General features: G+C 38.8%; 1 protein-coding gene across 1 annotated transcript in view; it reads left to right on the top strand.

Annotated features, from left to right (window-relative positions):
• Positions 1–18,299, top strand: part of GALNT2 (polypeptide N-acetylgalactosaminyltransferase 2) — a 630,213-nt gene that overhangs the window by 186,162 nt on the left and 425,752 nt on the right. The window contains exon 2 of the mRNA XM_069235012.1: positions 10,411–10,498. Coding sequence (XP_069091113.1) covers positions 10,411–10,498 — 88 coding nt within the window. The remainder of the gene's footprint in view (positions 1–10,410; positions 10,499–18,299) is intronic.

The raw sequence follows: 18,299 nt of genomic DNA, 5'->3' as shown, positions 1-18,299 counted from the left end.
AGTGACTAAAACATGATATCTGTAGAGGATGTCTCGCAGCAACAACTCCAGGGCCCATCAAGGGGAATAACTCACAATATCTCATCATAGTTTACATTATGGCCCCAGTGTCTCCTACAGGGTATCAATTAACTATAGATGTAGGTGACATCATCAGTGAGGAAGGCGACTCCTACATTTCATGCATGTCCTCTGTTTTCCTTTTAGGATTGTATGTATCCTTCTGATGGGGTACCATCAGGTGAGTTCTTTTGAAGGAGAAATGTTTGTAGGGGCTTCCAAATGTCTCTGTTTTTAAGTGCATTTGAGGTGCCCACATAGGTGCCAAATGGGAGGAAGTTGATTTGAGAATGAAGATTAGCAGGGATGCTGGCATGAGGCTCCTGTCCATTGATTACAAATATCAATCCCTGGGCCTAGCAGAGCCAGCCATGTATGCTCAAGTTCTACAGAGCTTAAGGAATCTATGCTAGGTGGCAGACCCCTAATGACTGATAGGGCGATAGCATAGCTAATAGCTGCTTTCTGAATTCCATAAATGTATTTTCCATTGAATGACGTTTCTCTCGGCTTTCTTTGCACAAGGAGCATTCCTTTGGCATGGGTCAAGCGCTAGTCACTCCGGGATCGGTGAGGAACAAGTAGGCGGAGAAATAGTACATCTGCATATAATTATCCGCTCCTATTATTCTTTAGGACATTTGGCAGGGCCGTGCCGTTTTTTTTTCTTTTTTAAAAGAACAGTCTCATGACTGCAAGGAAACATGACTCAACCATATGTTTTATTTTCCTTTACATCGTAACAAAGTTATTGGTGGGTGGTGGGCCACTTTGCTCCTCATTGTCTGAACAGGAAATCACCCAGAAAAGAGTTTTTGCACAAAAGTATCGCAAATCAGATATTAGTGGGCCAAGTAGTCCCAAATATTTCTTCCCATGTGTGTCTGATCTTTGGGATTGCTGACATTTAGAGAGGCACGTAAGGGTTCTGTCCTGTTAGTCCATGCCATTGATGCTTCCCATAATATTATTCTGGTCACGGTTGGTCTTCTAATCCAGCTTCTTTGAAAAATGCTTGCAGGGCTGCAAACAACATATTTTCGCAGGCCACAAACTCTCAATTGGGTTAGAAGGACACTAAAAGGATTGCGAGTCGTCTAGAAATTTCATGCAATAAAGACAAACCTGGTATTAATCAAAGTCTGTAGACAAGCATTTGGATGAAGTGATTTGAAGCTTTTTCTGAAGTGGTGAGGGACATACGAGTTCAATGTGCAGCCCTAGAATTTTAGTGTGTTTCTGTCCTCTGATCCACAACTGACAGTACATTTATATTGAAAATGAGGAAGTGTAATTTTACAGGGTCTTTGGTAGGCAAGAACACAGAAACCACTTTGTGCTTGGAGGCCTATTTATCCCTGCCCATGGTGATTTGTCTTGCATCTTAAAGAAACTTACCTTCTTTTATGCCACTTCATTCGGAGAGTTAGGCTGTTTATAAGCATCCTCAATTTTAACAAATAGGAATCCTGAAGCAAGAACAAGCAATCTGCCCAGGATCACACTGTATCTGAGCCACGTTTGGGGGAGGAGTAGACGAAACTATGGCCGTATGAACCACCTAATACATTGCTGTTGGCTCAGGGTATATAGACTAATTCCTCTGCCTTCTCCGTTTGTGTTTTTTTTCTTTAGGCATATGCATTGCATAACTGCCCATTTTCACTTTTGCAGCCGAGAACATTCTGGGGTGTTAAGCTGAACAGTAAGGGGAACTTAATCTGCAGCTTGACCGGGAACTCAAAAACTTTACAATAACTTGGGTCCACCATAGGGGACTGTGGGTTGATTTCGACAGTGCTGACATGGTTGCTCAGGCAGGCAGATGATAGGGGAAGGAGTTCTTATCCAGAAGGCCTTGAACCCCAAGGGGTCCGTGACGGTTTAAAAGATTAAATAATATCAGCAAATTAATACATTATGTATACATAAAACAGCAATATGTTAAAATGTCATGTAAATGTTTAGGAATGTCAAATTTGATGACAAAAATTGCATTTGTATCCTCACCTTAATTTAGATATAGCAAACTGAATCTAGTGTGAACAACTGGTGCTCCCAATTGAAACACTGATCTGCATTGACAAAAATATAGAGCGTGCATTGGGTAAAGTAAAAAGTGATATGCTAGAGTCTAGCATATTGCTTTAAAAAACAAACAAACAAAAAAACCTCTAAGCTTGCTATTCAAATTAATATTTTTCATATTTTTACTGAATTTAAATATTTCACAATTTGTGTATTCATTTGATGAATATTTGTTTTTGTATTTTTGTGTACTGTTTTGAGTTCTGAGTCGTAGTAATTGCTAAGGCATTGTTAATTGGCTTTCATCAGCGATTCAGTAGGGAGAGGTCCATAGAAATCACAACTTTAAGAACTGCTGCTCTAGAGAATGCTTCCACACTATCTGTAGGCATGTGTAGCTGCCTCAGTGATCACCACTTGTTCAAGAGCAGGAACTATTAAAGCCTGAGCCAATCTCAGTAGCAAAAGCCATTTTAGTTTCTCCCAACAATACCCTGTTGAATAAATGGGAAGTAACACTTGCCTTCGAGGATGGTCTGTTTTGCAACATAATGTTTTGGAATGATCCATCTGCACCAGCTCTAGTCGAAAGTTGATCCCTCAAGTAGTGAGTTTTTATTTAAAATTCATATTTTATTTATTTTATGCTGGCTGTATGGCAAGATGTTTCAAACGCAAGTTGCGCATTTTTAGGTCGAGCATAAGCCTTTAGTCGATCCAGTAACCCCACACACGCTGTCTGCCAGAGCACCTCAGTTCTCAGAGTCCGTACACTCTGCTGCTCCAGTACTGAGACCTCGGATGCAGCTCCATCAGTGCACTGCAGTTCACACACTCCAAGCGCTCAGCCGCGCCAGTGCCAGGAACCCCATACACGCTGTCTGCCAGAGTACCTTAGATGTTGCAGTCAGTACCCACGGCTATCTAATACTCCATCAGTGCACCTCCGTTCTACCCCGGCGAGGTCACTTCCTTTCCTATGTTGGGACCCCGCTCACATATAATTCCATTACAGCAGCTCAATTCTAATATTCAGACCCACTGCCAAGCCAGTGCTGGACCCAAAATAGCAAAACACAGCTGAGCCAGTCTAGCATCCAACGCCACTGTTGATGCAAACCACCACAGCTCCTCCAGAATCCATCAATTCTAACTTTCAGTGCACATTTTTTCTCAGTACTAAGGCTCACACACACGCCCATCAGAACTCCTCGCTTCTGTGGTTCAGAGGCAATGCCACTCCCATACTGGGCCACCCTCCCAGCTTCACAAGGCACCTCTTGGCGAACACTCGGCAACACTGGCACGCCAACACTAGGTTCCACACATAGCTCCATTAACATACCTCACTTCTGACCTTGTGTGCCCGTTACTATTCCAGTACTGCAGCCCACATACAACTCTGTCTGCACCTCAACCCTAACCTGCAGGGCACCATTATTCCAATGCCAGGAATTAAACAGCACTCAATGGAGCAATATGTATAGTGGCACTGGGGCCCAGAGACCTATGGAACTCCCTTAACTCTTATTACTGCTGTATTTCCCTACCGAAATTGCAGTCAACCATTTTCCTTTCTTACTCCAGGGCCCATGACACCGTTACAATGCCACTTGTCCTCTCCATCTTTATTCCCGATTCCCTCTTTCCTTTCACCTTCCAATCCGTTCCAAATTATATTTTTGATACTGTGTTTTGAGCATTGATGCCAAAAGTTTATTTCTGATAAAGGTTTATATGATAATTGTATATGTTTTAAGATAGAAGAAGATAAATTAAAGTGCTTTAATTAAATACTGGGCCACTGGAATTATATGGCAGGAAAAGACGAAATTATGAGGCAGGGTTGTATTTATATGGCTAGAAAAGTCCAGTCATGAATTTACAATGCCAGTAGCCCTAACTCAAGAAAATACGAATCCTATTGCTTTACAAATGCATTTTTTTGTTTATTTTCAAAGTTACCTGTCTGTTTCAGTGTCTGCTTTAGTCTCCTTAAGTGTGAAGTCTCCTAAAAGAGAATCTGGAGCATTGATTTCACAGCCTCTCAAAAGAAATTAGTGACAACTTTGCGGTTTCCAGCCGAAGTAACAGAGAAATTAACTGAGGCTGAGAGAATGACCTTTGAGTCCCTTCCTGCTGTGGCTTGTTACACGCAGGGCCAGCGAGAGAACCTCCTATGGGTTCTGTGCCTTAGATCATGATTCAAGATCCCTTCTTTGTTCTTACAGTTGTTCCCAAGATCATTACATGGAATTAATTTCCGTGGTACAGTGCTCTGTCTATTTGTAAGTTAATAAACAATATATGCTACTACATTCGCAACTAAGCGTTGACCACGTGACTGTCCTTTCACATGTTATTGTTTTAATCTGTGCCCCTTCGTTTAAATATTTGGTGTTATGTTTTCTCGAAAGTCACATAACATGCATTTAAAACTATTCAACTATCTTAAAAATGTCAACGTGTTGGACAGAGGGATGGTCATATAAGTATGTAAGTAGTCCTCGGAGGAGCATCTTTGGGAATCCAGAAAGTGTGTTGACCTTGTTAACTAAGCAGCTGTTGATCAAATGAGACATGATTGCTACAGATCACTAGGAGTTTATGGTCTGAAAGGGACTTCAGTAGGCCTTGAGGGGACTAAACGTATAAACCGGGCTGACGCTCTGTTTTGCATCAAGAATACGGAACAATAAATAATGATTTTAGCAATCACAATCGGTGGTGTTGGAATCTACTGTATGGATTTAATTTTGCCTAGTTTTTACAACACCATAGACCTTTGAGGACTTAAATGCAAAGATTTTTTTTTTGCATGATATCGGAGCTCAGCATTGTTATTGACATGAGTGCTTTACCTTCTTGTATATTGATGATTATTAGTTATTGAGAGGAGTTAATTTGCGGTAGAACCTCCGGCTTTGAACACCCATCCTGATCTGATATACTCTTGTGTACTGATGTGGTGGGGTATAGCAATTACTATCAACGGTTATAAACATGTACAAAGGTAGCCTCCATCTTATAGAGCAGTAACTTTTAATTTAGTTACCAGCAAAAGAAATTATGAGAAGGCAGTAATCACATTCCACTGTCTTTGGTGGTTCAGTTTGTTTCTGCCATCCAGTATAAGTTGACTCCTTGCTACAGGAAGTAATCATAGCATTCCTCCAAAGGGGTCACAAATCTTGAATCCAAAGAGGGTGAGATGTGGGGAAGTAACAGACTTGAAGTGCACGAAAGACAAATTATCACAGCTTATTAATGCAAGGACTTTCATATTGCCAATCATTTCTCAGCCTATTTCCCAGTCCTTCATGTCAACATTATAAGATTGAAATCCCATGATATGTTTTACTTCTCTTTTTGGTCAGTTGTGACATAATCTTTCCTAATCAGGAAGCACCCTTTTCTGCTAATAATTTAATGAATGAGCTGCCATTCTTCCATTACTGATGTTTAGAATTTTAGTGTGTGTTGCTGGCAGTCTTTCTAAAACTTGGGGTAAACTTGTATTTCTTTGTCTACAACACTGCTGCAAGAACCAAAAAACAAGCACCTATGTTTTTCATTAAAGCACACGGAAAACGGAACCTGAGATGTAAAAGGGGAGTGTGGAATGAGGGACGGGTTCACTCCACTTGAGAAACAGCATACATCTTCTTTATTGAGAGACATGCATTCAAAGAGACCCCATCCACATAAAGGACACTGTGAAACTGACTCAGAATCCCTGTCTATCCATTCTACATTCTAGAGTTATGCTGCATCACTGCCTGGTTACAGAACACTATATACATAATTAGTTAGCTACATAATCTCACTAATTAGTTACAGAACATCACATCATCTCCCTCACCCAATACAACAATTACACTTAAAAAAACCAGTTTATACCATATAATGAAACATTAACAAATAAAAGAGAAGTTGCCAATAGATCTGTATCTAACAGTCTTGCAGCCACTGAGGTGCCCTCCTGTCACGTTGTGGTCGTTCAGCTCCTCTTTCTCCATCTTGTGTCTCAGTAGTATTTTGAGTCCTCATTCCTATTGTGATTTTTTGCTACCCTGTTCAGATTCCAAATCTTATGGTCACTTCTCTTTACATCATTAGTAAATAATTTAATCACTCTCAACAGTTGACTGAACTTTGAGATCCTGCTTGCTTTCCTGGGGAATGTTATTTTTACACAATTGTCAAGATCCACCTCAGTTTTCTTTATGCTTTCTTCTTATTGTATTGCTTTTTCCTTCTCTTCGTTACTTTCCTTTTTTTCTCTTTCCATCCCCCAAGTATTCCCTTCTTATCTTCCATTCTCATCTTCTTCCCATTAACCAACTCCGGGGTAACTTCACTGTTAGGAACTCTTCTCTTAAACAGTTGAAACGGTGTCATGCTGGTTGAAGAGTGTGGAGTAAGCCTTTATTCTCTCACTTTATTCATCTCCCTTTCCCAACCAACTCCACTCATAAGAGCTTGCTGCAGTGTCTCTTTCAAAACCTTCATAAACCTTTTCACTACTCCGTTGCTCTCTGGATGATATAGAGCAGCTTTTTGTGCTTGATATCTTTCAACTTAAAGAATTCCTCCACTACATTGGAGGTCAGTTGAACCCCATTGTCAGTGAGTAAGGTCAACAGAAAACTTTCTCTCTCAAATATCTTTTAAAAAAATTCTATCACTACTTTTGACTCTAGAGATTTCTCTGTTTTCATCTCAAGCAACCTTAAAACATGTCTATACATACCAATACATATCTATCATTAGTTTTTACTTTTACAGGACCAAGTATGCCCACAGCAAGGTCTTCCCATGGCCCTGTAGATTACTTTCTCAAAATCATGGGTTGAGTCCTGCACTTCAATACTTTGTCGCTGTGAATACATTCTACACAATTCCTCACTTTACACTCAATCATTAAATCAATCGCTGGCCACCAATAGCCTTCTCTAACTCTCTCCTTAGATGTAAAGATTCCTATATGGCTAGAATGTGCTATGTCAACCAGTTTTTTTTCTTACTCCTTCTGGTGGTATCCGCTTGCTTTCTCCTCATTCGTAAATCATCTACTACGATCAACTCATCTTTAACTTGCCAGTAACCCTAGAGTTCTTCTTTACATTCATTTTTATGGCACCATCCTTTGGATATCATCTCCCTGACCTCCTTCAATACCTCATCATTTTCTAAGCTGATCTCCTCTTCATACTCCTCACCAGCAAAGAAATCTCCTTCTTTAGAAATGTCTTCCTTAATATCACCTAGTCTTGAAAGGCAATCTGCTAATATGTTATTAGCTCACGGTACATAAGATATGACAAACTCAAATTCTTGCATTGCAACTACCCATTTTCTAATCCTATGTGATACAAAATCTATCCCTTTAAAAAAAAAAAAAAAAACCTCCCTAAGAGGTTTGTGATCCATTTTTACTTCAAACCTCCGACCCCACAGAATGTTCTTCAATCTCCTTACTGCCCGATATATGGCTAGCACTCTCTTTTCCACAATAGAATAATTCAATTCTGATCCTCCCTTCAATCCTCTGGATACAAACACAATTGTCTTTTCTTTCCCATTATCTATGTGCATGAATCCTGCTCCCCAAACCTTTTGAGCTTGCATCAGTCATTACATAGAATTCATGTCTGGGATCAAAGCTTCCTAAACTTGAAGCATTCCTCAAACTAGCTTTCACCTCCATGAACTCATTTTCACTCTCTGTTGTCCACATACATTCTTTACCCTTTTTTAACAAGTGTGGAACAATTTTTTTTTTTAACTCAGTTATTCCTAAAAATTTCACAACTTCTTCTTTTCTTCTTTCTTTTGAGGTTATCGTAAATTACTTATAGTGTCTATCAATGTGTTTATTTTTATTTGACCCCTAAGGTTATCAGGTGTCCTAAACATTCTATTTCCTTAACATTGAACTTGCATTTTTCAGATTTCAACATTAATCCAGCTTCACGTAATCTTGATAATACATTTCTTAATCTACCTTTATGTTTCCCAAATTGGGAACCATGAATCACGATATCGTCTTGGTACACATCAACACCTTCAATCCCTCAGAGAACTAGCTCCATTACTCTCTGGAGTACAGAAGCTGAAGAAATTAGGCCATGGGGCATTTTCAAAAATGTGAAGGTGCCAAAGGGTGTCATAAGTGCTGCTAAATCCTTGAGATAATGGGTGTAATGTTATCTGATGATATGCAGCTTTTAAGTCCAGAATGGAAAAATGCTTGGCACCATTTAGAGAACGCAACATCTCATTTATGTTGAGTAGTGGATAATGACCAACCATTACCGCGATATGAATTCCCTCAAGTCTACACGAAGTCTGGCTTCCCCATTAGCTTTTCTTGTCATTGCAATCGGGGACAACCACTCAGTAGCTTCCACCTCTTGTATAATACCACTATCAATCAATTTGTCAGTCTCTCTTTTCATAGAGTCTTTCACTAATAGTGAAACTTTCCAGACTTGAGATGTCTTCGGACACATTCAAGATTTTAGTTTTATCAAATGATGATAGTTCCTTAGACTTATCTAAGACTTATTTGCAAAGTCTTAGATAACTTATTTGCAAAGACTTTTGGGAATTCTTTCATCCATCTCTTGCTCTCACTAGATACTTGTTCTCACTGATGGCATTTCTTTCATACAAACAGAGGGAGTCTCACTGGGGTCTAAGTAAACAAACAGGCCATGTTGATGAAACCAGCTCACCAAAGAATTACCTTTCATGGAGACATATCCTTTCCCAGGCACTATCCTGTCTTTGAACTCAGTTGTGCCCCAAAAGTATCCTAATAAATCAATAGGTTCTCCCCCAGACACTTTTGATTTTATGTCTGGTTTTAGCAATTTTACATGCCCTTGTAACTGCCTTTCATAAAATTATTTTGAGATAAGCGTAATTTTTACACCCGAGTCTAATATAATTTTTACTGGCTGATCATTAACCATAAATATTTCCATAGGACCTTCTAGTGAGTCCTCTTTTACCTAAAGTATTTCAGTTTCTTCAGCATCTTTGTCAACAAATTCAACTTCCTTCACTTTCTTTCAATCTTTTGAGGATCTACAGCGCTTAGTGAAATGACCTTTCCTTCCACTTTCCTTCCACTTTTCATACACATCACCTTCCAACCTGGTCAATGTTCGTTGTTTGCAAAATTACCTGCATTTCCACACTGAAAATATTTACCTTTATTAGATGCAGGCTTACCTTTCTCTACTTTTTCTTGTGACACTTTTATGGTGGCATTTACACCCTTATCTAATATGAAGTCTTTGCGAGTAATATCCACACATGCCTTGGAGTGCTCATGCGTTTTCACCATTGTAATTACCTCCTTCAGTAATGGATAATCCTTCTTCCACATGTTTTCACTACCCTTGTCTAAGTTACATCCTAACATAAACTGATCAATCAAGCACTCATCCAGAGAATCTCCGAATGCATAAGTAGATGCTAACTTTTGTAATTCTGTTATGTACTGTTCATTTGTTTCTCCTTGATGTTGCATCCTCCTCCCAAAGTGGTATTGTTCTAGCACTGTACTCATCTTTTTGAAACATATTTCATATTCATTTAAACCAGCTGTGCCATTGTCTGAGAGTTCTGGTAGGTACTCAAAAACTTCTTGCCCCTCTGATCCCAAACAATGCGTCAGTAAAGATGATTTTCTTTAAGCACTAAGCGATGTGCCACAGACTTTGCCATAATTGTTGAATGCCTTCTTTCATTTATGCCGTGGTATAGGAGGGTCCACAAGTGATGTCTAGAAAAATGGCAGGGCAGGAACATTTTGCCTGATGCTGATTGAATTTAGCAATAACAATTAAAATATTACTAAGTATTTATTGAAATGTGTGATAAACAGATATTAACCCTGAAGTGTGTTTAAACCATTCTTGAAATTTGTTTAGCATTTAGCCTGCACCACTAATATTGTACGTAAAGTTAACAAAGTGTGCACATCACGGATGATGTGAGTAACATCCATAAAATCACTGTTGAATATGCTAGCGTTGTATTTACCTGTCACACCAAAGAGTTTTATAATGTGAGTATCACTGTGAAATACTCCGTATTGATAACTAGTGAGTGAGCACTGGGAATAGCGAAGATTATGTTTTTATGGAAGAATCTGCAGAGGCCGAAGCTAATGAAAAAAAAACTGTGTGAAAGATGGGATTTTGCTTTAAAAGTCTCCTGTTTGATTCCTACGCTTCACAGTTGCATGTTTTGCTCCTCTTCTCACGTACACAGAAATAAAATGTCTGTTTCTTTGTGTTTTTTCAGGAGGATTGGAATGAGATTGGCACTGTTAAAAGAAATGAACACAGTAATAATGGTGAAAAACAAGCAAGCGTGGAAACACTGGCGCCAGGTAGGATGAAAGAAAGATGCAGGATTTGAAGCTTAATGAAGTATGTCTAAGGGCAAAACAGATTCAGTTTACCTCCTTTATATTGAAGGCATTTTCATTAAAAGTAATTTAAAACACAACAGCAGAAAGCAGGGAAAAAATCTGCAACACACTGGCAATAAAAATATATGACAGGGTGAAGAAAGTAAAGCGTCTTGAGACACATTATTATGGCAGCTTAAATTAAGAAAGTACAAGGGTGAGTTCATGTTTGAAGGACAGAATTAAGGAATTGCATAAATGCACCTGTTAAGAAAGTGAAGGGGTGAGATTAAGAAAGGCCAGAATCCGAGACAGTTCAAAGAGACTGAATCGGCAGGTAACTCTAAGAGTCTTTTTGAATTGTCTTTGAGTTTCTTTTGCAACTTCTAGCTCAGATTTGTCTCTGTGTTGAGGTATTGTCAGGACTATTTGAAATAAGTCTTTACTTCCTTTAAATGAATCAACAGCGAGAGTGGCGATGTGCTACTGGCTGTTAAGAATTCCACCATTAGTAATATGACAAGGTATCCAAATGTTTCCATTGATAGTAAATACTTAGAACTTCTCCATCAAGTAGGTTATCGGGGAGAAGAGTTTTGTGCTCAGTCCTGAGAGCATGGAGTTGCAAATATTTTAAGAATTGTGCAGCTGATGGAGACTCAGAAGGGCTGGAGTGCTTAGTATCTGTGGAACATAGTTAAGTGTTGTATCGATGTGCTAGTCTTCTCAACAGTTACTAGATTCAATAGACTGTCTTTTGAATAGCCTGTTGAGGGTATTTGGGACTCAATGAGTACAGAATAATAGCATCTGGATCATGGAAGTTGATTTTCATCACCTAAGTAATCTGATTCAAATTGTTAAGCTTTTATTCTATAAAGCCATGCAAAAATATCTCTATCCATCTACGTGATGTACTGTTTTGCTACAAGTATTAGTACCATATGTTCTTTGAAGTGTTAGGCCTTGTAATTGGAATCTGTGCAATTTAAAAATTGGAATAGAAATATTCAGTTGAGACTGTTCATCCGATAATTCCAAAAAGATGATCTGAACCTTAAAATGTCATTGAAGGGATTTAATTTCACTCCAACTACAAATGTTTCTCACTAAAATAAAGCGCAGAGCATGCACTTTTTTTTTTTTTTCACCCCAGTGTGGTAGATGTGTATTTAGTTCTCCGGGTACAGCAGTGTCTTTGTCCTGCTTTGTTCTCTTGAAAGGCCTTAGAAACGTTCTGGGTTTTCTACCTGTGGTCTGTCTGAAATCCATCATCAAGACACTGATCACATCTAGGTTGGATTATAATAACTCAGTTTATGCAGGGCTCCACAAATAAACCATTAAAGTGGAGACTACAAGCCACCTTTCTGTTCAGATTCACCTAGGAAACTAGCACCGGCTACCTATTCATAAGAGGATGCTTTTTTAAAACCTTCTTTTCACTTATCGAGCCTTTAATCGGGTAGGTGCTGAGTACGTTCAAAGGTTAGTATTGAGTACTTTCAAAGGTTAGTACTGCAGTACAGTTTGGTGAGAGCTTTAAGGTCATCAGGAATTAGGTTACCTATCGTACCTAGGTTTTAGTGCACCAGAATGGGTGAGATTTCCTTCTCCTTCCTGACTGCAAAACACTGGAACCTTCTCCCATTAAACCTGGGTGTTTCACCTACCATTATGATGTTCCTGGAAAAAGCTGAAAACTTGGCTTTTTAATATTGATTAGTCTTCCATTGTTTAGCTTGCATTGATTGTCTTTGTCTCTGGGATGCCCCTTGTTATTCATTCATTCATTATTTATTCATCGATTGTCTGGATACAACCAAGACTAGCCTCTATCTGATGATGTGTATATCAGGTGCAGTCACACAAACATTTCCAATTAAGATTTAGTTCAACCAGTAATATGTCTTTTTTCGGATTTCCTCTTAGTCATTTACTAGGATAAATAACTCTTAATAATGTGTGTGTTATTTCGTTTTAGCAAGGAATCAATAAAATGCCTTTCTCAGGACAAAAGTGGACCTCTAAAAAATAATAATGAAAACCCAATTTAGTTTCTGTTAGAAGGGTTGTAGCTGAGATGCTCTCACTAGTTATCCTGGGGTTGGGGGGGTGGGAGGGCAGGTGAATGGGGGGAGTGGCAGGCTGTGTGTATATCAAGGAAGAGGATGAATTAAAACTCAGATTTCCCAGCATTTAATTGGATCTCTTTGGGCATTGGTAGCAGGTGTCTTATGTGTGGTGTTCACCATGGTGTAAGCAAACTGCCAAAGGAAGAAGGTAAGCGGAATGAGATTGCATGACCACCAAAAGAGGCTTTCAGAATGATAGAAAAAATCTCATTCTCACATAGAGGCCTGATAGGTCAATAATCTAGTAAATGTTGACCGCACCCTACTGTTTTGATTTTTGAAGCTCTGCAGGGGATATTCAAGAACGATTGGCAGCCCATGAGCCCTGCATTCTAACTGGATGAAGAAATGCACTGTTTAATCTGTCTAGGTGTCACCCCAAAAGAATCTTAGAAAATACTATTTATCAGGTTTGTTTCAAGGGTTCTTGTTTGAATGAATGGTTATTGACTAATGTAGATTCAGAGTTTTTAGTGAATAGTATTCCATTCAATTGATGAAGTGTTTCTCCAGAACATTGTGTCCTAGATATAGTGAGGAGTAATTAATTTGGAGATTGTAATTACCTCAGTTTTATTCTGATTTTATTTCTACAGAATACAGTCAGGGATTCTCTTGATAAGCAGTTATAAAGAGATGAAGGGGTCAGAAAGAATTAGATTGATGTTGTCCACGTACACCGAATTTGAAAGTGATGTCAAAGATGGAAGCACCCTTGATATTGTTATTGGGGTCTCAGTTTTTTTTTAAACGTATTCTATGACTGGTGCTAACCATAGTAGAAAGGGATTGCTATTGATAGAAACCACCTTATGGTGCAAAATGGAGGAATCTTGCAAAACTCATTGTCTTTGATTATTCTCAGTGTTCTGCTTATTTTAAGAAATCCTTCTGCAATGCCATGCCACCTTAAGACTGATATAACCTTTCAAAGTTCTTATCTACATCAAGGGCCACAGCACATATGGGCTCTAAAGCCTGATCAAAATGGCTTATTAGGTTACTTCAGTTGACTGTTCCTAGAGGCTTAGTCACCTATGGAAGTTTGTTTGGTCAAGTTTTACCTGGACGGGGTAAACCATGTTCAAGTAGTGAAGCAAGAGCTCTGGTGTAAGTGATGCAGTCCACCTCTAAAAGAAAGATTGGAAGTTAGTTTGGGAAAAATTTAAGATCTTTGGCCTTTTTAGGGTTAGAGATTAATCACTACTTTAGCAAAGAAGCCAATGGTTCTCTAACAGTATATAGGTCTGTGAAATTGTTGATTAGAATGGGGATGAGGTCATCAAATATCTCACAAAATTTGGCAGGGAGACTATCCTGTCTAGCCCATTTACAGATTGTATTGGCAGCCACAGTGGACATTTATCTCCTCAAAAGTGACTGAGTTGCCTGCATACACTGGGTTAGTACATCTTTAGTTGAAGCAGGGGCAAGGCAGCTACACATGAGCCAGTAGATCTCTATCTGTAAGAGTTAAGCAAAATATATATATATATATTTTTTAAATAATATAATACTCTGCCTTCTTGGGGGTGAAATAAGGCCTGATGCTTTCTTTACATAACTATGGGCCTGATTATTATCTGGCAGATGGGGTTACTTTGTCACAAACATGACGGGTATCCCTTCCATCGTATTACCATCTTATCATGTCCTATGGTGATCGTAATGCAGCGGACAGAATATCAGTCACGTTTGTGATGGAGTATTCCATCAACCAAGATCGGAATCAGCCCCAATGTCCTCAGTTACAGTCTTCTCCTACAATGATGTCACTGACATCATTCCAGATAGTGCATTGAAAAAAATGGACTCTTGATAAATTCCTCCATTTTGCATTATAAATGGGCATCTGTCAATAACCTTTCCACTCTGGTAAGTATGAGTCATAGAATACGTAACAAAAAATTTCGAACCTATAACAAAGTTAAGGACACTTCCACCTTCAATGCCGCTTTCAAGCTCAGTTTTGCTAGGTGTGACTAGGTTTTAGGAAGGTTGAATTCTTGATTTTTTTTTTTTTTTTTTTTTTAATTTTTTTTACTGGTGATGTTTGTTCTGAGGTAATAGCCAGTATTTTTTCTGTGACCTGGGATAATGGTCTGATGCAAGAGCTTGTAGAAAATGATCAGTGTCCCCTGATCAGTTTGTCTTGAACTTAGCTAACACATCCTGATTGTGTTATATTTCCAGTAGGAAAGGGATAGTACACTTCAGTTCCCGGAGTTATGTCTGCATTTTATTTATCGTTATCTGTCTGATTGATCACCTTCGTACTCTATGTTATGATTATTACATTTTTATTAAATTAGCATTGGGTTTACCTTTTCTGCTTCTACAACATAAAACGGGGTCAGTGGATTGAAATAGTTTTCAAGAAGACAGTAGTACAGGGTCAAGATGAGTTCTTCAAGATATTTACACATCACTATAGATGTTAACTGGTTAATATATAAATAGAATCTTAAAGAAGAACCAGAGGTTCTGCTTTATGTTTAACCCTATAAGTGACCAGCCCAGTCACAGATAGAAGGGGAAGGGGTGGAGAATATCAAGACTGGGCAAGGAGGGAGATCCTTGGTTGGAGTGTGCTTTTACTTATTCAAGCTGAGAACAGGTGTTGTAATCAAGGCATATGTTGCAGCAGAAGATTGCACTGATGTCCAGCGATGAGCCGCATGAATTTTGCAAATACAATTGCCTCTTAACATTTTACCTGATTGAAACAATTTTAAAGTCTAGCCAGGTAGACCTTGAAACCTCATATGTTTTTTGTTTAAACGTGTTTTATTATGTTTTCATGCAACACAAAAAGCAGCACTTCCTCCACCCCCTTCAGTTGCTGTATAGAAAGAAACAAGATTCCCTTACATGATTTCTTACACTTCAAATATTTCAGTTCGCCCTTTAAGGAACAAGCACTACACCACAATCCCACCACAAATCCCAAGTTGCATGATATTTATGTGGGCATCCACAGCCTTGTGTACAGTTCTTTCTGCTGCAGCGCAAATGTCCATACCTCAGATCTATTCCTTGACTGCTGATGGAACGAGTGCCAACGCCAGGCAATGTCACATTTAGCCACAAGAATGCCCAAGACCACCAGGCAATGAGTTCCCACAGCCCCCTCCTCTACACTGTCAATGCCATTTAAAACCTACTTAGGGCCCATGGGTATCGTGTTTGAAACCTCTTCATGATATAATCAGTGTAAAGTTATTTTTGCTGCTGAACTAAGCCCTTTTAGCCTTTCCATACCTCTTTAGCTCCTGGTAAATAAAGGTGAGTGCAACTTGTATAGAGCACTCTCTGGGCTCTAAAAATACAAACTCCGGGCATCAATTCTGAAACTATAGACTGGAAGATTTAGCTTGTGTAATTTGCTGCTGCTCTTCTTTTATCTGTGAACGCAAAAAAGCTTTGATTTCCTTCATTCCATCATCTACATTTCACACCTGAAAGGACACAGTCTTTTTTTCATTGTACTGATATCCTGCTGATATGTACCTTTGTGGAAATTATATAAAGGCAACAAAGTGGCAAACCCTGTATTCCTAGAAACTTGGGTAATTACATGTGGGTGCGAGTACAATGTACCATTCAGATTAATTCAAGTAACTTTCATAAGTAGAGGGAGCCTCAAGTGGTGCGGTAAAGAAATGAAACACGACTTATTGATATGGGTAAATTGTATTGTAGTCAATCACCATAAAGTGGCAGTCAGCTCGGAAATATGAGGCTCCCATTGCAGATGCAATGCAAGTGACAATGGTGAACACGTGATGAAGTGGACAGTCAATTATATACCAATAGTCACGGGCACAGAGACACAATCAAATCAAAATCCAGACATATGACAGTTGAGAATCAATCAATGTCCAGTAATAAATAAATTACTAAAACTAGAAAGTGTTGACATTTCAACCACAAAATATGTTTTGAATTGGGGGGGGGGGGGCTGGGGGCTTCCTCAATACAAAGAAACCGGTAGCAACCCTTAAAGAAAGTATGAGAAATGTCAATGGATCTAATGTTTGACAAGGTGGCCAGAAAAGTCTAAAATGGCAGAAGGACTGTCATCTGACTGGCTATAATGGTGTCATTAATCATGCATCCATAAATAGGTACTGGATAGTGTCAGAACCAAAGGAGGTAAAAAAAATTATATTGACAACAAATGCAAACTGTGTAAAAATCAAGATTGCAAAAAATTAATGTATCGGTGAAATCATGACTGTGCTAAGAAATTAGAAGTATGAGGTTATGAAACTACTTGTATTTCAAGCATGAAGAACAAGACAGCATGCTACAAGTTGTGAAACCTCTTCGGTGATATTACATAAGGGACCATGACTTCAAAGAATTAGCAAGGGAGGCGTGCTGTTTGGATTTTTAAGAATGACAAATCATGTGAGAAGAAACAATGGTGCAATTTCCATGCATGGTGCTGCACAGCCGATGTGTATACAAACGTAAACAAGTCATGCATTCCAATTAAACCATTCATACAAAGTAGCCTTGGGAATCATAAGGAGTTTGAATCATTTAATGTATGTAAATGGCAACAAAGCTGACTCATGCAGACATTGGACCATTTTGAAATGTAAACAAATCGTGCATAACTGTGTCATGACTGGACAGCAAGAGAAAACAGAATTTTCAAATTCCTTTAATGTGTACAAATATATTGTAAGAATTTCTGTAAGTAAGAAAAGGTGCAAGAATGTAACCAACTTTCTTTCAAAACCACTGAGATTGAATCTAGTGTGAACGCGGAAGACCACAAGAAATGGACACAAGGACACTCATCGTTGGCACGTCAGTTAACTCATCTGAGCACCACTGGGGCTAGACCAGTGGTTCCCAAGCTGTGGTCCGAGGAGCTCAGGGGGTCCTAGAAGCTTCCTCAGGGGGTCCGTGACTGCTTAGAAATTTCAATAATTTTAACCGATTAGGTCTCCAGCTTTCATTAATGACTCAGTGGGGGGGTCCCTGGATTCCAATAGTGATTCAGTGGGGGTCCCTGAGTTCCAGTATTCATGAAGTAGGGGTCCACAGAAGTCAAAACGTTGGGAACCATTGGACTAGACTACATTATGTGCCAGCTCCCCAAGAGCACAGAAAAAGGGAAGAACCATATGGCAAAAGTCAGTAGACCGACTGCTTGTGAATCCAGCCATTTCATCACATGGTTGGCAAGAAAATATAATAAATATTGTTTTTTAAATATGGAAATGCAGATGTGACTAACACAAAAAAAGCGGTCAATAAAACATTTTAATAAAATTATTCAACCCACAGTCTAAAAGGAGGAAACAAATGGAAAAATAGCATGAGAAAAATGACGTCATTATTGAATAGCCGTAGTACATATAGCAGAGTGAGATGTTATAAAGTAGTACATTCCAATTTACATGTTTTAAATATAAAAGAAAGACTCGGTATTGTAACAAATACTAGTTAATAAACTATTTTATTGCTGTTATGTAAATGGACAAGCAAGAGGATTTAAATTCCCTTGCCCTGTTCTATGTGTAAAAAGGTGATCAATAGTGCAAAATATACCTTGCCAATGCTCTGTTCACAGTAAAAAATCAAGGTTTTTCACTATATGAGACAGAGATGACAGGGTAATCAATTGG

The sequence above is a fragment of the Pleurodeles waltl genome, chromosome 5 (assembly GCF_031143425.1).
Source record: "Pleurodeles waltl isolate 20211129_DDA chromosome 5, aPleWal1.hap1.20221129, whole genome shotgun sequence".
NCBI classification, from domain to species: domain Eukaryota; kingdom Metazoa; phylum Chordata; class Amphibia; order Caudata; family Salamandridae; genus Pleurodeles; species Pleurodeles waltl.
Note: the sequence above shows the minus strand (reverse complement) of the source record. Positions and strands in the feature narration are given on the sequence as shown.